This window comes from Pristis pectinata, chromosome 30, assembly GCF_009764475.1.
Source record: "Pristis pectinata isolate sPriPec2 chromosome 30, sPriPec2.1.pri, whole genome shotgun sequence".
NCBI lineage: Eukaryota > Metazoa > Chordata > Chondrichthyes > Rhinopristiformes > Pristidae > Pristis > Pristis pectinata.
In genome coordinates, this window is record NC_067434.1 from 1,985,204 (window position 1) to 2,005,442 (window position 20,239).

At 49.8% G+C, this 20,239-nt stretch overlaps 1 protein-coding gene and 2 pseudogenes across 1 annotated transcript; 2 read left to right on the forward strand and 1 right to left on the reverse strand.

Annotated features, from left to right (window-relative positions):
• LOC127584746 (late histone H2B.L4-like) overlaps positions 1-1,994 on the forward strand; it is a 2,861-nt pseudogene extending 867 nt beyond the window's left edge.
• A 292-nt stretch (positions 1,995-2,286) lies between these two features.
• Positions 2,287-2,744, forward strand: LOC127584745 (histone H2A-like). Its single transcript, XM_052041665.1, has one exon. The coding sequence runs from the start codon at positions 2,317-2,319 to the stop codon at positions 2,707-2,709; it is 393 nt and encodes a 130-aa protein (XP_051897625.1). The 5' UTR covers positions 2,287-2,316; the 3' UTR covers positions 2,710-2,744.
• A 259-nt stretch (positions 2,745-3,003) lies between these two features.
• LOC127584552 (histone H2B-like) lies at positions 3,004-4,439 on the reverse strand (annotated as a pseudogene).
• Positions 4,440-20,239: the final 15,800 nt, after the last annotated feature.

Genomic DNA, 20,239 nt, shown 5'->3' on the forward strand with positions numbered 1-20,239 from the left:
GCAGTGAGATCCTGTCTCTCAGAATCCCCTTCACTGACGTTCCCTCCACAGATGTCAGGCTCACTGGCTGCAGTTCCCTGGCTTGTCCTTGCAGCCCTTCTTAAATAAAGACACAACATGAGGCACCCTCCAGTCCTCCGGTACCTCACATTCATATATCTTTGTAACGGTCCCAACAGTATTTCCTGACTTCCCTCAGTGTCCAAGGAAGGTCCTCACTAAAGTCCATATAAATAACATGTACAACACTGCCCTCACCAATATACATAGTTACCTCTTCAAAACATTCAGTCAAATAAGTGAGACAGCATTCCATGCGAACTGGCCTGTGGTGGAAGCCCGTCAGAGTCACTGACTCCCTCCAGGGGAGGACAGCTGCCGGCCTCACCCAGCCTGGTCTCTGTGTGATTCCCGGCCCACAGCAGTGGGGCTGACCCCTCCCTGCCCTCTGAACTGGGCTGGAAAGTCACTCCAGGGGACGGGAGATTGGGGAATAATGGCGACCCTGCCAGTGATACCCACAAACCAGGTAAAGAATAAAACCATTCCCTGGAATATCCGGCACAGCGTGAGGCCATTCAGCCCACACTGGGCCAACACCGGCTGTTCAGATCCATTCCCTCCGTCGGCCCACAGCCCTGTAGGTTCAGTCTTCCCTGGCGGGGATGAGCATTGGATCAGCTTCACATCCCGGTTGTAAATCCCTCGGTCAGATCTGAGATCTGCAGCCTCCTCTGTTCCAAGGGGAGAAGCAATGATTCTCACCGGCAGCAGCTCCCACCTCCGCCTCCCCGGCCCTGTCGGTATCTCCGGACCCTGGTGCAGTGGGGTTGGGCTGGGATTGGCGGAAGCCAGGGACTGTGATTGGTCCCTTCATATGTCCAATAAGAAGGTTAGTTGAAAATATTGATTTTCATTCGTCCAAACCGACCACTGACACCCCTCGCCTTCCCCAATCCATTATTAGCATAGGGCGGGCGCACAGCCTATTTAATCCGCGCTCCGAGCGGCTTCGGTTATTTCTGGGTTGAGAAACCGATAGAAGCAATGGCCTGATCCACCGAAAGCTGCCCAAGAAGGGTGCCAAGGAAAGCGGTGTCCAAAGCGCAAACTAAGACGGGCAAGAAGCGCAAGAGGGCGAGAAGGAGAGTTATGCTATCTACATCTACAAAGTGATGAAGCAGTTTCACCCTGACACCGGCATCTCTTCCTAAGGCCATGAGCATCATGAACTCGTTCGTCGGACGATATCTTTCGAGCGCATCGCGGGCGAGGCTTCCCGCCTGGCCCATTACAACAAGCGGTCGACTATCAGCTCCCGGGAGATCCAGACGGCCGTGCGCCTTGCTGCTGCCCGGGGAGCTGGCCCAAGCACGCCGTGTCGGAAGGGACCAAGGCGGTGACCAAGTACACCAGTTCCAAGTGAAGCTCCACACAGTGCTGACAAACCAAACCGAAAACCCAACGGCTCTTTTAAGAGCCACCCACAGTTTCTATGAAAGAGTTGTACTAATATTTCTACACTGAATTGCTGCAGCTGCTTCCATAGATGATTTCGGGAGATTACTCTCATTCTGATTCTGTTGGTCACAATTCGCCGTCCCACTGCCCGGTAAAATTCTAGTGTCGCTGTTGCATTGCTGTCTGCACTGACACGGAAACTTCGCCCTCTGCTCCCCGTCAGTTTGTCCCGGTTTTCATACACTTTCCCCACTGACCTTCCCATTGACAGCGGATTAACTTGAACAAGAATGTTGTGTTTGCTGTTCCTGTTCTAATTGTGGAGTGAATGCCTTTTAGTGACCACAACGTATTGTTTTGTAAGTGCCCTGAATCCAGGTAAGAATAAGTAAAGTGTTCACTGCTGCTGTTTGTCGCTCCGATCTCAGTTTGTGAAGAGACACCGGTTGATAATCTGATGCGTTTTCACAAAGAACGACAGGGTTTTCCCAGAATCAGTCATCGCAGAATTAATTCACATTCTGTGTGGACAGAAGGCGGAGCGGGAGCGGGGATTCCATATTTTCACAATTGTTTGAATTCATGTTTTTTTTAGACTTATTTTTCCTTTGGCGGTGATTTGTGGCGGGCTTTTCAAATTTCAGGTCCTTTTGCGGACTGACAGTTATTTTCCGCGCTTCCCTTGTTGCCGTCTGCTCATTGGAGAATCGGACAGTTCTCTGATTGGGGCATTTCACACCACCAATCAGGTGAAGGGCTTCACCGATCAGAAGCGCCGCTCTGCAATCCTCCAGAAGCTATAAAAAAGGCGAGTTCAGCAGGATTTCCTCATTCTCTGGGAGAAAGTTTGCGGAAATGTCTGGACGTGGAAAGACCGGTGGCAAAGCCAAGAGCAAGCCCAAGTCTCGCTCGTCCCGGGCCGGACTGCAGTTCCCGGTGGGCCGTGTTCACAGGCTTCTGAGGAAGGGCAACTATGCTGAGCGGGTGGGTGCCGGAGCGCCGGTCTATCTGGCTGCTGTGCTCGAGTATCTGACGGCTGAAATCCTGGAGCTGGCCGGCAACGCGGCCCGGGACAACAAGAAGACCCGCATCATCCCCAGACATCTGCAGCTGGCCGTCCGCAACGACGAGGAGCTCAACAAGCTGCTGGGAGGGGTGACCATCGCTCAGGGCGGGGTGCTGCCCAATATCCAGGCCGTGCTGTTGCCCAAGAAAACCGGCGGAGTCACCAACCCCAAGAGCAAGTAAATCGGCGAAACTTCAATCGAACGACCCAAAGGCTCTTTTAAGAGCCACCCACAGTGTCTGTGGAAGGGCTGAGCACCGGCTGGGGCGAGTCCGGGGGATTTCCGTTCCGTGTATCTGCCGCAGACACCCCTCTCCACGGCTTGGTCCAAAGCGCTTTCCCGCCCCTGAAACAAACCACCATTTATCTGCGCAGAGAGCGGTCTCCCTCAGCCCGGCCTCCCTCCCCGTCCCCAATCCCCTCACTCTCCCGCATCGGACATTTTACTGAACTTGAGATTCTCCCGCACTCTTCCCTGTCCTTGCTGGGGGAATGGGGGGCGGCGCTAATGATTGGTGGTGAATCATCTAAAATCATTGGTGGGAGGAATAGCCCCATCAGAGAGCGGGCTCCTTCACCAATGAACAGGTGACAGCAGCAGAAGCGCCAAAACTAACCGTCAGACCCCCAAATGATGGGAAATTTGAAAAGCCCGCCAAGAAGAAAATAATTTATACAAACTCAAAAACACAAACACATTACAGATCTCTGTGTGAACAGGATTCCGATCCAGTTGCAATTCAGACCGTGTGTGAAATCGCTCCCATTTATGAGAGAATTTAATCTTTAAATTCTGTCAACTGCTGGCTGACCGACCGGAACAAACGCAGATCCACAACAGCCGGTTGATTTCTTTGTGTAAAACGCATCAGGTTATGGACGGTTTTTCGCAAACTGCAGTCGGAGCAGAGACTGCAGCGTTAGAAGTTGTTCTGTGAAAGGACCGTGAAACTGTTGTGGCCTCCAGTAGGAAGAAGATTCAGGGCAGTTACCACAGGGGAGCGCAGGTAAAACATCGTATTCACAGCAATTAAAGTACACCAACAGAAATCGTGCAACCATATTGTGCACATTAATCAGCTCTCTGTGTAAAGATTTGTGGGTGAAGTATTTAAAGATACAGACAAGCTGAAGGAGAAGGCGAGGATAAAGTTTCCATGTCAGTGCAGTGCGCTGGAATGCATCAGCAACATCACGTTTGTACCGGGCAGTGGAACCTCAAATTTTGATCCCAGTGAACACACTTAGAACTACCTTACAAAGCAAATATGTCCCGTCACAAATGTGCTCACACTCAATGTTGAACTATTAGTGTAACTCTTTCTTGGAAACTGTGGGTGGCTCTTAAAAGAGCCGTTGGGTTTTCGGTTTGGTGTGTCAGCACTGTGTGGAGCTTCACTTGGAGCTGGTGTACTTGGTCACCGCCTTGGTCCCTTCCGACACAGCGTGCTTGGCCAGCTCCCCGGGCAGCAGCAGGCGCACGGCCGTCTGGATCTCCCGGGAACTGATAGTCGACCGCTTGTTGCAATGGGCCAGGTGGGAAACCTCGCCCGCGATGCGCTCGAAAATATCCTTCACGAACGAGTTCATGATACTCATGGCCTTAGAGAAGATGCCGGTGTCGGGGTGAACCTGCTTCATCACTTTGTAAATATAGATAGCATAACTCTTCTTCCTCGCCCTCTGCGCTTCTTGCCCGAGTTAGTTTGCGCTTTGGACACCGCTTTCTTGGCACCCTTCTTGGCAGCTTTCGGTGGATCAGGCAATGCTTCTATCGGTTTCTCACCCAGAAATAAACCGAAGCCGCTCAGAGCGCGGATTAAATAGGCTGTGCGCCCGCCCTACGCTAATAATGGATTGGGGAAGGAGGAATGAAAAATCAATATTTTCAACTAACCTTCTCATTGGACATATGAAGGGACCAATCACAGTCCCTGGCTGCCGCCAATCCCAGCCCAACCCCACTGCCCAGGGTCCGGGGACGCCGACAGGGCCGGGGAGGCGGAGGTGGGAGCTGCTGCCGGTGAGAACCATTGCTTCTCCCCTTGGAACAGAGGAGGCTGCAGATCTCAGATCTGACCGAGGGATTTACAACCGGGATGTGAAGCTGATCCAATGCTCATCCCCGCAAGGGAAGACTGAACCTACAGGGCCGTGGGCCGACGGAGAGAATGGATCTGAACAGCCGGTGTTGGCCCAGTGTGGGCTGAATGGCCTCACGCTGTGCCGGATATTCCAGGGAATGGTTTTATTCCTTCCTCGTGTGTGGGTATCACTGGCAGGGTCGCCATTATTCCCCAATCTCCCGTCCCCTGGAGTGACTTTCCAGCCCAGTTCAGAGGGCAGGGAGGGGTCAGCCCCACTGCTGTGGGCCGGGAATCACACAGAGACCAGGCTGGGTGAGGACGGCAGCTGTCCTCCCCTGGAGGGAGTCAGTGACTCTGACGGGCTTCCACCACAGGCCAGTTCGCATGGAATGCCGTCTCACTTATTTGACTGAATGTTTTGAAGAGGTAACTATGTATATTGGTGAGGGCAGTGTTGTACATGTTATTTATATAGACTTTAGTGAGGACCTTCCTTGGACACTGAGGGAAGTCAGGAAATACTGTTGGGACCGTTACAAAGATATATGAATGTGAGGTACCGGAGGACTGGAGGGTGCCTCATGTTGTGTCTTTATTTAAGAAGGGCTGCAAGGACAAGCCAGGGAACTGCAGCCAGTGAGCCTGACATCTGTGGAGGGAACGTCAGTGAAGGGGATTCTGAGAGACAGGATCTCACTGCAGTTGGAAAGGCGAAGACACATTGGTGACAGTCAACATGGCTTTGTGCATGGGGAATGATGGCTCATTTATTTTATTGCGTTGTTTGAAGAGGTGAGCAAAGGGACTTATGAAGGCAGGACTGTAGACATTGTCTCAAAGGACTTCAGCAAGACCTTTTTGACAAGGTCCCACATGGTCGGATATATAAGTGGCTTGGAAACAGTCAGAGGGTGGCAGTGAAGGGTTGTTTCTGAGATGGGAGCCCTGTGACCAGCAGGGGTTGGTGATGGGTCCCCTGCTGTTTGCCATCTTTGTTAACATTTGGATGAGAACATAGATGGATGGTCAGTAAATTTGCAGGTGACACCAACATCAAGGCTATAATGGACAGTGAATAAGGTTATCTCAGATTACAGCAGCATCTCAATCAACTGGGAAAGTGGGTGAAGGAACGGCAGCTGGAATTTTACTCAGACAAGTGCAAAGTGTTTGGTCAGTGAAACCAGGTCAGGAATTGCACAGTGAACAGCAGGGCCCTGGAGAGTGGTGTCGGACCGAGACACCTCAGGGTACAAGTACATCGTTCCCTGAAAGTGGCAGCATAAGTGGACAGGGTGAAGGTAGCGTTTGGCGTGCATGTTTTTATCACTGTGTGCAGGGGTCCATCACCTTACATCATTGTACAACAGCAAGTTAAAAGACATTTGGATAAGTGCACGGACAGGAGGGGTTCAGAGGGACGTGGGCCCAAGATGGTCAAATGGGATTGGCTAGATGGGCACCTTGGTTGGCACAGATGTTGGGCCAAAGGCCTGTTTCCGTGCTGTGTTACTCTGTGACTTGATAACTGCACAGGTCCGTCGAGTTTATGGTCACGTGCACAAGTACATGTGTGCACAGGTGTAGTGAAACACTTCCCTGCAGCAGCATCACACACAGCATCAGATAAGCAGCATTCCAAAGAAAAAACATCAATTAAACATCAACCACACACAACTTTTATAAGAAAGAACACACTTCAGACAAAAATGTTGACTTCACTGCAAAGTGGTGATGGTGTTGCTGTACTGCAGTGATGGGGCTGTGCCGGTGAGCGCCCTGTGTGCAGTTCTGGTCACCCAGCTACAGGAAGGATGTCAGGAAGCTGGAAGGGTGCAGGAAAGATTCACAACCACGTTAACCCATCTGAGATGATGGGGGTGTTTTTCCCTGCAGCATCAGAGGCTGAAGGGTGACCTTGTAGAGGTTTATCACATCATAAGGGGCATTGATGAGGGGGATGGTCACAGCCTTTCTCCCCAGGGTAGGGGAGTCTAACACTGGAGAGCAGAGGTTTCCGGTGAGGGGGGGTGGATTTAAATGGGTCCCGAGAAATAGATTTTCTCACACAGCAGGTGGTGGGTCTGTGGAACGAGCTGCCAGAGGAAGGGGCAGAGGTGGGTACAATTGGAATATTTAAAATACATTTGGACAGTTCCATGGATGGGAAAGGTTGAGGGACATGGACCAAACACAGGCAAATGGGACCAGCTCAGGGAGGCAACTTGGTCGGCACAGATGAGTTGGGCCGAATTGCCTGATTCCCTGCTGTGTAACTCTCTGACTCTGTGACAGTTCAGCCATGGAAGGTTGGCTCAGCAAGTTACAGCCCATGGGATCTGAGGCACGTCGGCAAACTGGATTTAAAATGAGCTTGGTGACAGGAGGCAGAGGGTGGTGGACGGCTGGTTTTCCCAGTGGGAGTCTGACCCCAGTGGTGTCCCACAGCGATTGGTGCTGGCATCACTGATGTCTGTGATACACACCAAGGAACAACTTGGCTGTGAATGTAGGAGGGGTGATCAGTGAGTCTGTGGTGATGCCGACGGTGAGGAGGATGGTCTCAGACCACAACATGAGATTCAGCAGCTGGAACGTCAGGCAGAGGAACGGCAGAGGCAATTTAATCCTGACACGTGTGGGCTGATGCAGTGTGGAAGGTTAAGTAGGGTCGGATGTACCAAGTAAATGGTGGGGCCCCAGGGAGTGTCGGGGAACAGGGGGACCACAGATCCCTGAAAGTGGCAGCACAGGTAGGTGGGGGGGGGGGGGGGGGGGGGGGGGGGGGGGGTGGTGAAGGAGGTACATGGGATATTTGCCTTCATCAGCTGCTGCAGAGACCAAAAGCGCAGGGACAGCTGGTAACCGCTTTATGCACCACCGGAAAGGGGACAGCTGGAGCATGGGGTGTGGTTCTGGTCACCGCACAGAGGGAAGCGACTGCACTGGAGGACGTGCAGGGGAGAGTCACCAGGAGGTTGCCCAGATTGGAGCAGTTCATTTGCAGGTAGAGAACAGACACACTAGGTTTGTTTCTCTGCAGGGAAGAAGGCTGAGGGGCGATCTGACTGAGGGACACAACAGTAGGAGTGGGTTACATGAGGTAAACAGGAAGAATCTCCCCCCCCCACCCCACCGATGTGGGTGTGTAAAAGCAGAGGGCAGAGGTAAGTGTGAGAGGCGGAAGGTTCAGAGGGGACCTGAGGGGGAATTCCCTCATACAATAGTTGGGATGTGGAATGTGATGCCTCAGGAGGTCCTTTACAACAGCCGGCACTGTACTGTAAGGGCACAGACCTTTACAGTTGGTATTGTACTGTAATACTCACAGGTCAGTCTGCACGTGCTGAGTATTTCAAGCATTTTTTAGTTTTACTTTAATCACACAAGTAGCCAGACACCCTCTGAACTCTACCAGTGGGACACACTTGCTGTTTACATATTGACAGATAATCGATACTGCATTGTTTGACTGTCAGGCTTGTGGGGCTTGCTGACCTACTCCTGCTACTTGTTTTCTTGTGGTAATGTGTGGGTCTGGGTCTTTACAACAGCGAGTGTTGCACAGTCAGGACACATCAGTAGTGGATTTTATGGACACAGGCACTTATAATCACAGTGCAGACACAAGTGTCACCATCAGACCAGTGTGGTGTGAGGACACAGAATGATACAACACCCAGAACTGTACTGCAGGGACACAGAGTGTACAAACCACAGCCCTGCACCTTAAGGGCACAGTCACATAAACCCCCCACACTGCACTGTACAGAAACAGTCCACAATGGACTACAAGGACAATGAACTTCACCATAAGAACACAGAGCTATAAAACTCTCAGCACTCTGCAGTGAGCACGCAGACCTGTACACACCCAGCACTGTACCCCACCGTTCAACACCAGGTACACCCCAGCGCTTCAGGGACAGATCTGTACAACCCTGACACTGGACATTCTCAATGGGGAGGGGGAGCAGCCAGATGTCGTTGTACACATTGGGACCAACAACATGGGGAGAAAAAGGGATGAGGTCCTGCAGAGTAAATATGGGGCTTTAGGCAGAAGGTTCAACATCAGGAGCTCACAGGCTGTAATCCTCGGATCACTGCCGGTGCCCCGTGCTGGCGAGGGGAGGAATAGGAGGACAGGGCAGGTGAATGTGTGGCTGAGGAACTGGTGCAGGAGGGAAGGGGTCAGCTTCTTGGACCATTGTGATCTCTCCTGGAGCAGAGGTGACCTGTACAAGAGGGGCGGGTTTCACCTGAACTGGAGGGGAACCAATATCCTGGTGAGGAGATGTGATGACGCTGCCAGGGAGGGTTTAAACTAGTCTGACAGTGGGGTGGGACCCAAAACAGTCATGTGGCAGGTGGGGAAGTTGTGGCAAATATAAATGTTAAAGTGAGTAGGTTCAGTAGATAGGACACACAGGGGCGAGTCAGGGAGTAAGGAAGGTAGATTAAATTGCGTCTACTTTAATGCAGGAAGCCTGCCAGGTGAACTCAGGGCACGGGTCTGTACATGGGACTGGGGTATTATATCCATAACAGAAAGATGGCTGAGGGAGGGGCAGGACTGGCAGCTCAATGTTCCAGGTATGGATGCTACAGGTGTGACAGACGTCGAGGGAAGGGAGGAGGGGGAGGTCTGCCTTTGATTGGGGAGAACATCACGGTGGAACCTGGAGAGGATATTTTTGGGTGATCGTCCAGTGAGGCTACATGGATGGAACTTGGAAGTAAAATGGGAATGATCACTTTGATGGGATTGTATTATAAACACTCCTCCCCCCACCACCCCCCGAGATAGTCAGCGGGAGTTAGAGGAGCAAATACGTAGGGAGATCACAGTTAACTGTAAGAATAATAGCTTGTAACAGTAGGTGGTTTCAACTTCCCTCATACTGACTGGGACTGCCATCGTGCAGAGGGCTTGGGTGGGGTGGTATTTGTTAAATGTCTCCAGGAAAGTTTGCTCCAACAGTGCGCAGATGGCCCGACTAGAGGGGGGCAACACTGGGCTTCCTGTTGGGAAATGAGGCTGGGAAGTGACTGAACTGTCAGTGGGGGAGCACCGTGGGACCAATGACCATAATTCTGTTTGTTTTCAAACAGTTATGGGAAAAGAGGTGTAAATTGGGGTAAGGCAAATTTTAAAGCATTAGCCAGGAAGTTGCAAAGGTAGGTTGAGAGAGGCTGCTTGCAAATAAACAGATATCTGGCAAGCGGGAGTGAGAGGGAGAATTCAGGGACAGCATGTTGCTGTCAGAGTGAAGGGCAAGGCTGGCAGGATTAGGAGACCCTGGTTGATGAGGGATATTCGGGCACTGGCCAGGTAAAAGGAGGCAGACGTCAAGTGCAGGAAGCTGGGATCAAGCGAATCCTTTGTGAATTATAAGAGATGCAAGAGCACACTGGAGATGGCAAAAAAGAGGGCATGAGATGGATTTGGCAGAAGGTAAAGGGGAAGCTTATGAGAATCTGCATGTGTGTTAAGAGCAAAGGGGTAACCGGGGAGAGAATAGGTCCCTGTAGGGATCAATGTATGTGGAGAGACAGGTGATGCGTTCAATGAAGATTTCTGAGCGATATTTACTGTGAAGATCATGGAAGCTAAGGAGTTAATGAAAATAAATAATGATAGTTTGGAACATTCCCACATTGCAAAGGTGGAGATGGAAGCATATTAAGGCATGAGGCATATGTCCACATTACATCCTACCCCTCCTCTTTTACATCCCTCAAATCTCCTATGAACCTTCTACACCCCAGGGTGGTGTAGACTAGGGTTCAGAAGGCTCACGTGATAGGGAGGAAAGCTGTTGTAATTGTACCCTCCTCTACAGCTTCCTCTGGCAGTTCATTCCATAAACCCACCACCCTATATGTGAAAAAGTTGGCATAAGGCATAATATAAGGGAGATTAAGGTGGATAAATTCACAGGGCCAGATCAAGTGTATCCTAGGACAATGTGGTAAACTTGGGAGAAATTGCAGAGGCCTGAGCAAAGATATTGCAGCATCTTTAGCCACGGGCGAGGTACCGGTGCATGGGGCACTGCTCATGTTGTGTGGTAATTGAAGGGCTGCAAGGACAAGCCAGGGAACTACAGACCAGTGAGCCTGACAGCAGTGGCTACAACATTAGCTTGGTGGAAGGAGACAGCCAGAGGTAGTGGGGGGTTGTTATTCAGATTGGAGACCTGTGACCAGTTGTGTTCACAGGGATCGGTGCTGGGTGCACTGTGGTTTGTCATCTATATTAACGATTTGGATGATAACTTTGTTAACATGGTCAGTAAGTTTGCAGGTGACACCAAAATCAGTGGTTCAGTCCAAGATTGTAATGGGATCGAGATGAACTGGGGAAGTGGGCCAAGGAACTGCAGATGGAATTTAACTCAGACAAGTGTGAGGTGTTGCATTTTGAGAAGTTAAACCAGGGCAGGACCACAGTAAATGGCAGGGCCCTGGGGAGTGTTGTGGTACAGAGAGACCGAGGAATACAGGTACATTGTTCCTTGAAACTGGTGACACAGGTAGACAGGATGGTGAAAGTGGCACTTGGTACACTAGCCTTCATCGGTGAGGGCACTGAGTACAGGAGCTGGGACGTCGTGTTACACCTGTACAAGTTATTGGTGAGACCACACTGTACTTGCAGTTCTGGTTGCCTAGCTATAAGAAGGATGTCACTAAGCTGGAGAGGGTGCAGCAAAGATTCATGAGCATGTTACCGGGACTGAGGGCTTGGTTATGAGAGAGACTGGATGGGTTGCAACTGTTTTTCCCTGGAGGTTAGGAGGCTGAGGAACCTTATAGGAATTTATAACATCATTGGGGGTGTGGATTAGGTGGATGATCACTGACTTTTTCCCCAACGTCGGGCAGTCTAACACTAGAGGGAGTGAATTTGTGAAAGAGGAAGGATTCAACAGGGAACTGAAAGGCAACTTTTCCACACAGAGGGCGGTGGGTAAGTGGAATGAGCTGCCAGATGAAGATGTAGAGGTGAGTACAAACACAACGTGTTTGGCTTTCCTCCTTATCACATGAACCTTCTGCACCCTGGAGACTTAACGCTCTGGGGTGTAGAAGGTTGACATGTGGTAGGGAGGGATGTAAAAGGGGACAGGACATTGCATTATTGATTAATGGGAGACTATGACTGCAGTAATGAAGGAGGGTGTCTCAGAGGTTTCTTCAACTGAGGCCGTATGGACAGAGTTTTGAAATAAATAGAAGGGCATTCCCATTGCTGGGATTATACTGCAGGCCTCCCAACAGTTGGTGGGAGACTGAGAAGCAGATCTGTTGACAAATCACACTGAGGTGTAATGGGAATCGGGTCACAGTAGTATTTCAATTTCCCCAACATTAACTGGAACCCCTCTGTGTGAAAGGATCAGAGGTGGAAAGTTTAAAGTGCATCCAGGAGAGCTTTTTGTCAGTACATAGGTAGGCCTACTGGGTACAGGGCAGGGAGGTGGGTTAAGGGTCAATGGGCGAGGACTTTGGGGTGAGTGAGCATAGCTCAGGAAGTTTCAAAGTAGTTCTTGAACGGGGAGACAGATTATCTGGAAGTTAATTGGTTGAACTGAGGGCAGATGTTTCATTGTCATAGATTCATACAGCAGGGAAACAGGTCTTTCGGCCCAACTCATCCATGCTGACTGTGTAGCCCAGCGAGCTCGTCCTGTCGTCCCGAAATCAATTTTCCCTTTCCGTCCGCTGTAAATAACACAGTGCCACAAGGTCGATTCGAACAAATACCTTTATTAGCAGTGCACTGCTAGGGGAATTCTCTTCAGCACTCACTAAGAGACGCTTCCCGAGTTCTCCCCGAACAAAGGGCAGACAGACATTTATACAGGAATTGTCACGCACATCCCATGCAAACGGCGCCGCGAGTTTCAGTCAAGCTATAGAGATCCCGAGACAGCTATCACACCTTTTGTCTTAGTATAATTGAGTTATAGTCAAAGTTTTCAAAGGCAGGTATCACCCTTCATTGTTCAGACCAAGTCTTCACCTCGATGTTAATTACACTCAGTATCGCCACCGTCTGACATATTGGAATGGTTCGTTAACATACTTAACATTCCAACCTAACTAGTGGGTCAGCAGCTTGCTAGTCCTTGCTAAAGAAATGTAAATGCATATATATATATTTTGTTTGCCAGTTATAGGTATGGTTGCAATTCTTAACCCTTCACTTCCTCATTCCCTCCTTTTTATCATTTCATGATAAACTAGAGCGGCGCTGAGAACAGGGCCAATAGCTCATTAATAAGGACCTTGCAACAGGTATTTAGACAGGCCAGCACCACACAGCATACTATTATAATCACGATTAGTCCCACAGCTCCATGCAGCAGGTATAATGCCCACGACCCTCCTAGCAGCCACCCCAACCAACTTGTCCCTCCTGTAAATCCCTGTCTAAAGCTATCTACTTGCGTCTGAATGTCCTGAATGGCATGGGAGATGTTGTAGGACTCATCTCTCACGTTGGTGATACACTTGTCCCCAACTATAGCACATACTCCTCCTTGCTGAGCCAGCTGGTAGTCCACAGCATACCGGGTCTGCTGGGCATAAAGTCAAAGCTCTGCCAGTTCCCAGTTCACCGACTTCAGGCCCTCCATAGTATTGTTTCCCAGTGCAGCCAGTCCACAAATAAGGTAGTTCCGTTTTTTTGCGGCTATAGTTCCTGCCGAACCCCCCCAGAGAGAGAGTACTCAGGAATCCATAGCCTAACGATACTAAGTGAGATCCCAATGACATAGGATCCCTCCAATCCTCACAGAACTCCTCACTAACTTACCGCACCACAAGTCTTCATCGGACATGAGCCTTCTGGGGGCAGGGGACCGTGACCGGCCCGATCGTTCCTATTGCAAACCAGGCTGGCAGAGTGGGGGTGGCTGTGGTGTAAGTGCCATTAAAGAGGAACATACCCTTCCTTAGCCCAGTAGCAGGTTACATTACCCGATTGCCTTGGACTGGGCATTTGAGAATATCAAGAGATCCCAGCAACATTCCTCCCATGCTCCCTCAGGTAATTCTCCCTGGTTAGCCATTCTAAAGAGACATTAGACAATCTCACGTGGGTCCCGTTCCCTTCTCCACAAACCCATCGCTCTCCTGCAAGTAAGGTAGCACACCTAGTGGCAGCGCACTCACAGCTAAACCATCCCCCTTTAAACCCGCAATTCCTCTCTGTACAGGTAGTGGCGGCACATCCTATCGTATGCTGGACAATTGCTTGCCCACAACCCCACCCTATGCTGGTGAAACAGTGGGAGAAGGACTGGTGGTGGGCTGTACTACTAGGTCCTGTTACTGTTCCCTGCAGGCATTTACCCGGCAGCACCCTCCTGTAAGTTCCTGTCTGTCCAACACACTTTGTTTTTGAAAATTCATACTTTAAGAGGACCTGGGGCTCCAGCTTGGTGTGGCTATAAAAGGCCTTCCACTGACTCTGCCAAGGGGTAACAAACGGTGCGATTCCCATGTAGCTGCATATGTATTTTGTAAAACAAATTATCCTCTAACGCCCACACAAGAGTACTGGTAATGGTGAGGAGTCCGAATTTAAAAGGTATTAGCTTTCCTCCGGTGGCCATCGCTTGCAGTCGCTCAGATGAATCCAACGTTCCTGGCCTTTTACTTTCACGGCTGTCGGTGTTTGGAGTAGTATCTGGAAGGGGCCTTTCCACCGAGGTCCCAGTTTAGGGCGCTCCCAATCCCGTATTAGTACCGAGTCTCCGATTTCCAGGTCAGGCAATTCCGTGTTCTGCCCTTCAGGTGGTTTAAAGGCGCTCTCCACCTGCGAATGAAGAAACTTTAAAGAAGACGTAAGTTGTCTGAAATACCTTTGTAGTTCATCCCCCATGATATTAAGGTCAACCTGTGTGGGGGGTTGGGTGGCGGCGTCCCATGGGGTTCTTCCCGGACGCCCATAGACGATTTCGGCAGCTGATACCCCGGTGGCTGAGTGGGGGGTGATTCTCATATAGTATAATGCTAAGGGGAGAACCTTCAACCAGTTTAGACCTGTCTCTGACACTAATTTGGTTAGTTTATTCTTAAGGGTGCTGTTAGCTCTCTCTACTACACCCGCTGACTGAGGGTGGTAGGTGCAGTGGAACTGCTGTTCGATATGCAGTGCCTCGCACAATTCCTTATTTATTTTCCCTATGAAGTGGGGGCCATTGTCAGAACTTATCCGTCGGGGTACCCCAAACCTTGGTATAACCTCTGTGAGCAATAACTTTACCACCGTTGAGGCCTTATTGTTGGTGGTTGGAAAAGCTTCAATCCATCTACAAAATATATCAACAATAATAAGACAGTACTTGTAGCAATGTACATGCGGTAATTCAATAAAGTCGAGTTGTATACATTCAAAAGGACCACTTGGCAAGGGGGTTTTGCCTGGGGTGCACTTCACCCCTTTCCCAGCATATCAAACACAACTGTATTTTGCCTTGTGCTGCTTCCTCCAATCTGGGGTGCCACCAGGTACGTAGTAAAATGTTACTCATTCCCTCCTTGCCAAGGTGGGTGTCAGAATGTAGGCAGTCAATAAGCATTGGTAACAAAGAATCAGGTATACATACTTGACCGACTGGAGTAACCCAGAGGCCGTGTAGCGCAGAGTGCGTACACCCGTGCGCCTTCCACATTTGTTTTTCTGAGTCAGGGGTGTCCCCCTGTAAGTGCTGCACAGTGACCATGTCTGGGGTGCCCGGCGTTGCTATCTTTGGCTTGCAAACAACTGCTTGTTTTTCCATAGTGGAAACGATTTTAGACCCCTGGCGTGCTGCCAATTTCGCTTCTGTATCTGCCCTGTTATTGCCCTGGGTTATGAGGGAGGCATCTGAAAGGTGAGCGGAGCATTTAATGATGGCTAATTTGTTTGGGAGGAGGATGGCTTGGAGGAGGTTCTTTACATAAACCGCATTCTGTATGGGGCTACCTGTAGAGGTCAGAAATCCCCTGTGTGCCCAGAGTTGGCCAAAATCATGGGCAACTCCAAAAGCATAGCGGGAGTCAGTGAAGACATTAGCTACTTTGTCCATGGCTAAAATGCAAGCTCGGGTCAGGGCAAAGAGTTCTCCTTTTTGGGCAGAGACTGGGGGCTGCAGAGATGCAGATTCCACACTCTGGGAGTCATTTACCACGGCATAGCCGCTAAGGCGGATGCCCTGTTCAGAAATGTAGGAACTACCGTCGACGTACAAGTTTAAATCGGCTGACTGGATGGCCTTATCCGAAAGGTCCGGACGGGGTGCAGTTAAAAAGTGGTTACACATTAGACAGTCATGAGGTGGGTCCGCAAGATCCTCAGGTGGGGCCTCTAGGAAGGTGGCAGGATTAATGGTTGTACAGTAGGCAAAAGTGAGGAGTGGGTTATTCAGGAGTGCTACCTCATATCTGTTTAAGCGGGCCTGGGTAAGGTGTTGCGTCTGGTGAGAAGTTAAGAGTGCCGTTATGGTATGGGAGGAATAAACCATCACTGCCTGTTGCAGGGTTATATTGGAGGCTGCTGTTACTAGGGAATAAATGGCTGGAAGCATTTGTGAGCATGGTGGAAGTCCCCTTGCAACTGGGTCCAGCCGAGTGGAGTAGTATGCCACCGGTCTTTTCCTATCCCCATGGGTCCTACGTAATTACGAGAGGGTGGTGGTGGTGGTCCACAAGGGGGCCCGTACACTGGGGTTCTTAAGTCATTGGGGTACAGTGGGTATCCTTTACCGGACCAGTCAACCCCTTCTGGAACGCAAAATTGCCGCTCCATTTGATAGCCCGTATTGTCGGAGTAGGAAGGTTGGGGCCGAGGGGGTCTCTGCACCATTTCCTGTTTTACCTTTGTGGCTTTCGACTCGTGCCCATTACTCCAGAAGTGGACTAGCGCCCTCCTCATGGCTTGTCGTGTGTGGTCAGGCCAGTTCATGTCATTAGTGCGGATAGCTGAGGCCACTCCCGCAGGGATGCATTGTAATAGGAGGGCGTTAAACTGGGGGGAGGCATTGCCTCTGTTGTAGGCATCGTCCCCTGCATAGGTACCATAAAGTGAACAGAAACGGTCCCAAAAGTCTGGGCCATCCTCACCCTGTTTCGGTCAGCATTCTAAAACTTTAGTTATGTCAATAGGCTGTTGGAGGGTTTTACGAAGGGCAGTTCTAATAGTGGCCACCTGGTCCTGAGGCCAGACGGCCGTCTGAAAGGCTGTCCAGTCAGCATAGTTCCCCAGGTGTTCTTTCCACTGTGCCACTTCATTAGTCATAAGGGCCATGCAACAAAGACTGAAAAGGTCTTGGGGGGGGGCGGCCTGATACATCTGAATTGTTCCAATCACATAATCTATGAAATCCTCCGGGTTGGTTTTACGGTTGGGCACCTGAATCATGATTAAGCACATCTCCTGAGGCTTCCAAGGGGTGTAAATTTGGATTGTAGGATTAGCGCTGGCTTGGGCTGGATCAGGATTGGGAACACTCCTGTTGGGGAATTGTTTCTTAACCTTGGCTCCCTTAACCCCGTTCAACATGGTTGGTAGGCTGGGATCTGTAGGGTCGCCATAATCAGTGGTAGAATCAGAGTCGGTGTCCATCTGAGGACCGTCCCTTGCCAAAAAGCTTCGTCGTTTGTCTGTGGCCTTAGAGCCACCTGTCTGTGGGCTTTCCCTTCGACTAAGCCGCATCCTGGTTTGGAATGCAATAGGGCCATGGACTTGTCCTGTGGGCGGGACTTGGCTAGCAGTCGCTGGTGGTAAGGGCGGGACGGCTGGTGGGCTAGCCGCATTATATGGGGGCGGCAATGAAACTGGGGGGGGGTAGGTAGGGGCTGTGGGTCGGACCATCCAATCCACCTCCTCTTCGTCCGTATCATTACTTTGGAACAACAGGGGCACGTCAGACATGTCGGGAGGTACCTCCACTTTATCCTTACTACTTTTATTTTTATTTCTGCTCTTCTCCTTATACACCTCATTTACCTCTTCTCTCTGCCTTCTGCTCTTTTCAGCATCGTGGTCTCCACACCGAGACTTCAGGACGTCCCAACTCTTAGGATTTCCCTGTTCATCACACACACTAATTCCCCTGCTGCGCACATTATGTTCCCAGCTGGCCTGCTTAGATTTATTTGTTAGGTCTTCGGCTGTTTTTCTCCAAGTGGACATTAATAATTTCCATTTTTCCCCTGTATTCCGCTCCCAAATTGCCTTTCCTGCCTTTAGGCATTTATCTACGTCCCAAGTTCCCCCCAATGGCCATATTTCGTTTCCCAATTTCTTATTGAGGCATGCTGATAATTTATGGAAGTTACTTTCGTTCTTTGGATCGTCTTTACATAACTTAGATAGTGGGGTATTGGACCCAGACTTATCGAGAGTTTGTCCCATTTTTGTATTCTACCCGACCAGATGGTATGAATCGCTGCGATTACCTAAAAGATCGGTCTCTTTCCTTCACCCACTTCAGGTTCCTGACCTGCCCGTGGGGGATTGCCCCTCTTAAGTCAGGGTGGTAGTACCGGAGAACCGATCTCAGAACTTAGAGCTCAAAACCTTGAAATTCACAACTTAAAATCCCAAACCCAAAACTGGGGACTCAAACCCCGAACAGAATTTAACCTAACTGGGTACTCGAACCCCTCCTTACCTGTGGCACTCGGACAGATTCGCGAGGAGTCTGTCAGAGGATTGTCGGTAAGCGAAGGGATCGATCAGGTGTCTGACTGCCTGAGAGGGATCAAGGTGAATCGTACCTTGTGGGCCCGTCCGTCTCAGGTGGCCGTTATCCCCGTCGGTCGCTCACGCCGCTTCCGAAACCTCATCTTGGACTCCTGGCTGGCTTGCCAAATTGTCGTCCCGAAATCAATTTTCCCTTTCCGTCCGCTTTAAATAACACAGTGCCACAAGGTCGATTCAAACAAATACCTTTATTAGCAGTGCACCGCTAGAATTCTCCTCAGCACTCACTAAGAGTCGCTTCCCGAGTTCTCCCCGAACAAAGGGCAGACAGACATTTATACAGGAATTGTCACGCACATCCCATGCAAACGGCGCCGCAAGTTTCAGTCAAGCTATAGAGATCTCAAGACAGCTATCACACCTTTTGTCTTAGTATAATTGAGTTATAGTCAAGGCTTTCAAAGGCAGGTATCACCCTTCATTGTTCAGACAAAGTCTTTACCTCGATGTTAATTACACTCAGTATCACCACCGTCTGACATATCGGAATGGTTCGTTACCTGAAACAAAACATACTTAACATTCCAACCTAACTAGTGGGTCAGCAGCTTGCTAGATATAAATGCAAATATATATATATTTTTTGTTTGCCAGTTATAGGTATGGTTGCAATTCTTAACCCTTCACTTCCTCAGTCCCATCTGTCCATGTCTAGCCTAGATCCCTCTGAACCTCTCCGATACATATCTAGATAGATTTTACATGTTGCCAACGTGTCCACTTCAAACACTATTTCTCGCAACTCATTCCAAATTCGCACCGCCTTTTGCGTGAAGAAGCTGCCCTGATGTGTCTTGCTAGTCTCTTGCCTCGGACCTTAAATCTATGCTCTCGTTTTTTAGACCCCTTCCCTGGGAAAAAGACTGTGTGCTTTCACCCTGTCTATGCCCCCCATGATCTTATACACCTCTATCAGGTCAGCTCTCAATCTCCTACGTTTCAGGGAATAAAGTCCTAGTCTACACAACCTGTCCTTGTAACTCAGGCCCCCAAGTCCAGGCAACATTGCGGTTGGAGGTTTCAGCTGGGACAGTAAATTCCAGAGCACATTTGGATTAAAAAGGAAGAGACATTAGCCGTTTTAGCAGGGATAAAGGTGGATAAATGCCCAGGGCCTGATGAGATGTATCCCAGGCTGCTGTGGGAGATTGTTGGGGCCCTGACGGAGATATTTCAATCTTCAATGGCCACAGGCGAGGTGCCAGATGACTGGAAGACAGCAAATGTGGGATCTTTATTCAGGAAAGGGAGCAGGGATAAGCCAGATAATTAAAGGCCAGTGAGTTCAACATCCACAGTTGGAAAGTTATTCAAAAGAAACTTTGAGAAACAGGAATAATCTGCACTTGGAAAGGCAGGGATTGATCAGGGATAGTCAGTTCAGAATGGTTGGTGGGAAATCCTGTCTGACTAATTTTATTGAGATTTGAAGAGGTAACTAAATATGTTGCTGAGGGCAGTGTGGGTGATGTGGTTTGCATGGACTTCAGTAAGGCCTTTGACAAGGCCCCACATGGAAGGCTGGTCCAAGATGTTAGAGCCACCAGATCCAAAACTGTCTCAGTAACAGGAGACAGAGGGTGGTGGTGGAGGGTGGCTTTTGTGATTGTAAGCCTGTGTCCAGTGGTGTACCACAGGGATCGGTACTGGGGCCCTTGCTGATGTCATCTACATGAAGAATTTATCTGTGAATAGGGGGTATGATTAGCAGTTTGCAGATAACACAAAAATTGGAGGTTTTGAGTGTAATCTTAGACCACAAAATGAGAATCACCTGGTAAGTTGAGCAGGACAATGCCAGATGGAAGTTCATCCTGATAACTGCGACGTGAAGAAGTTTGGAGAGTTAAATGAGGGTCA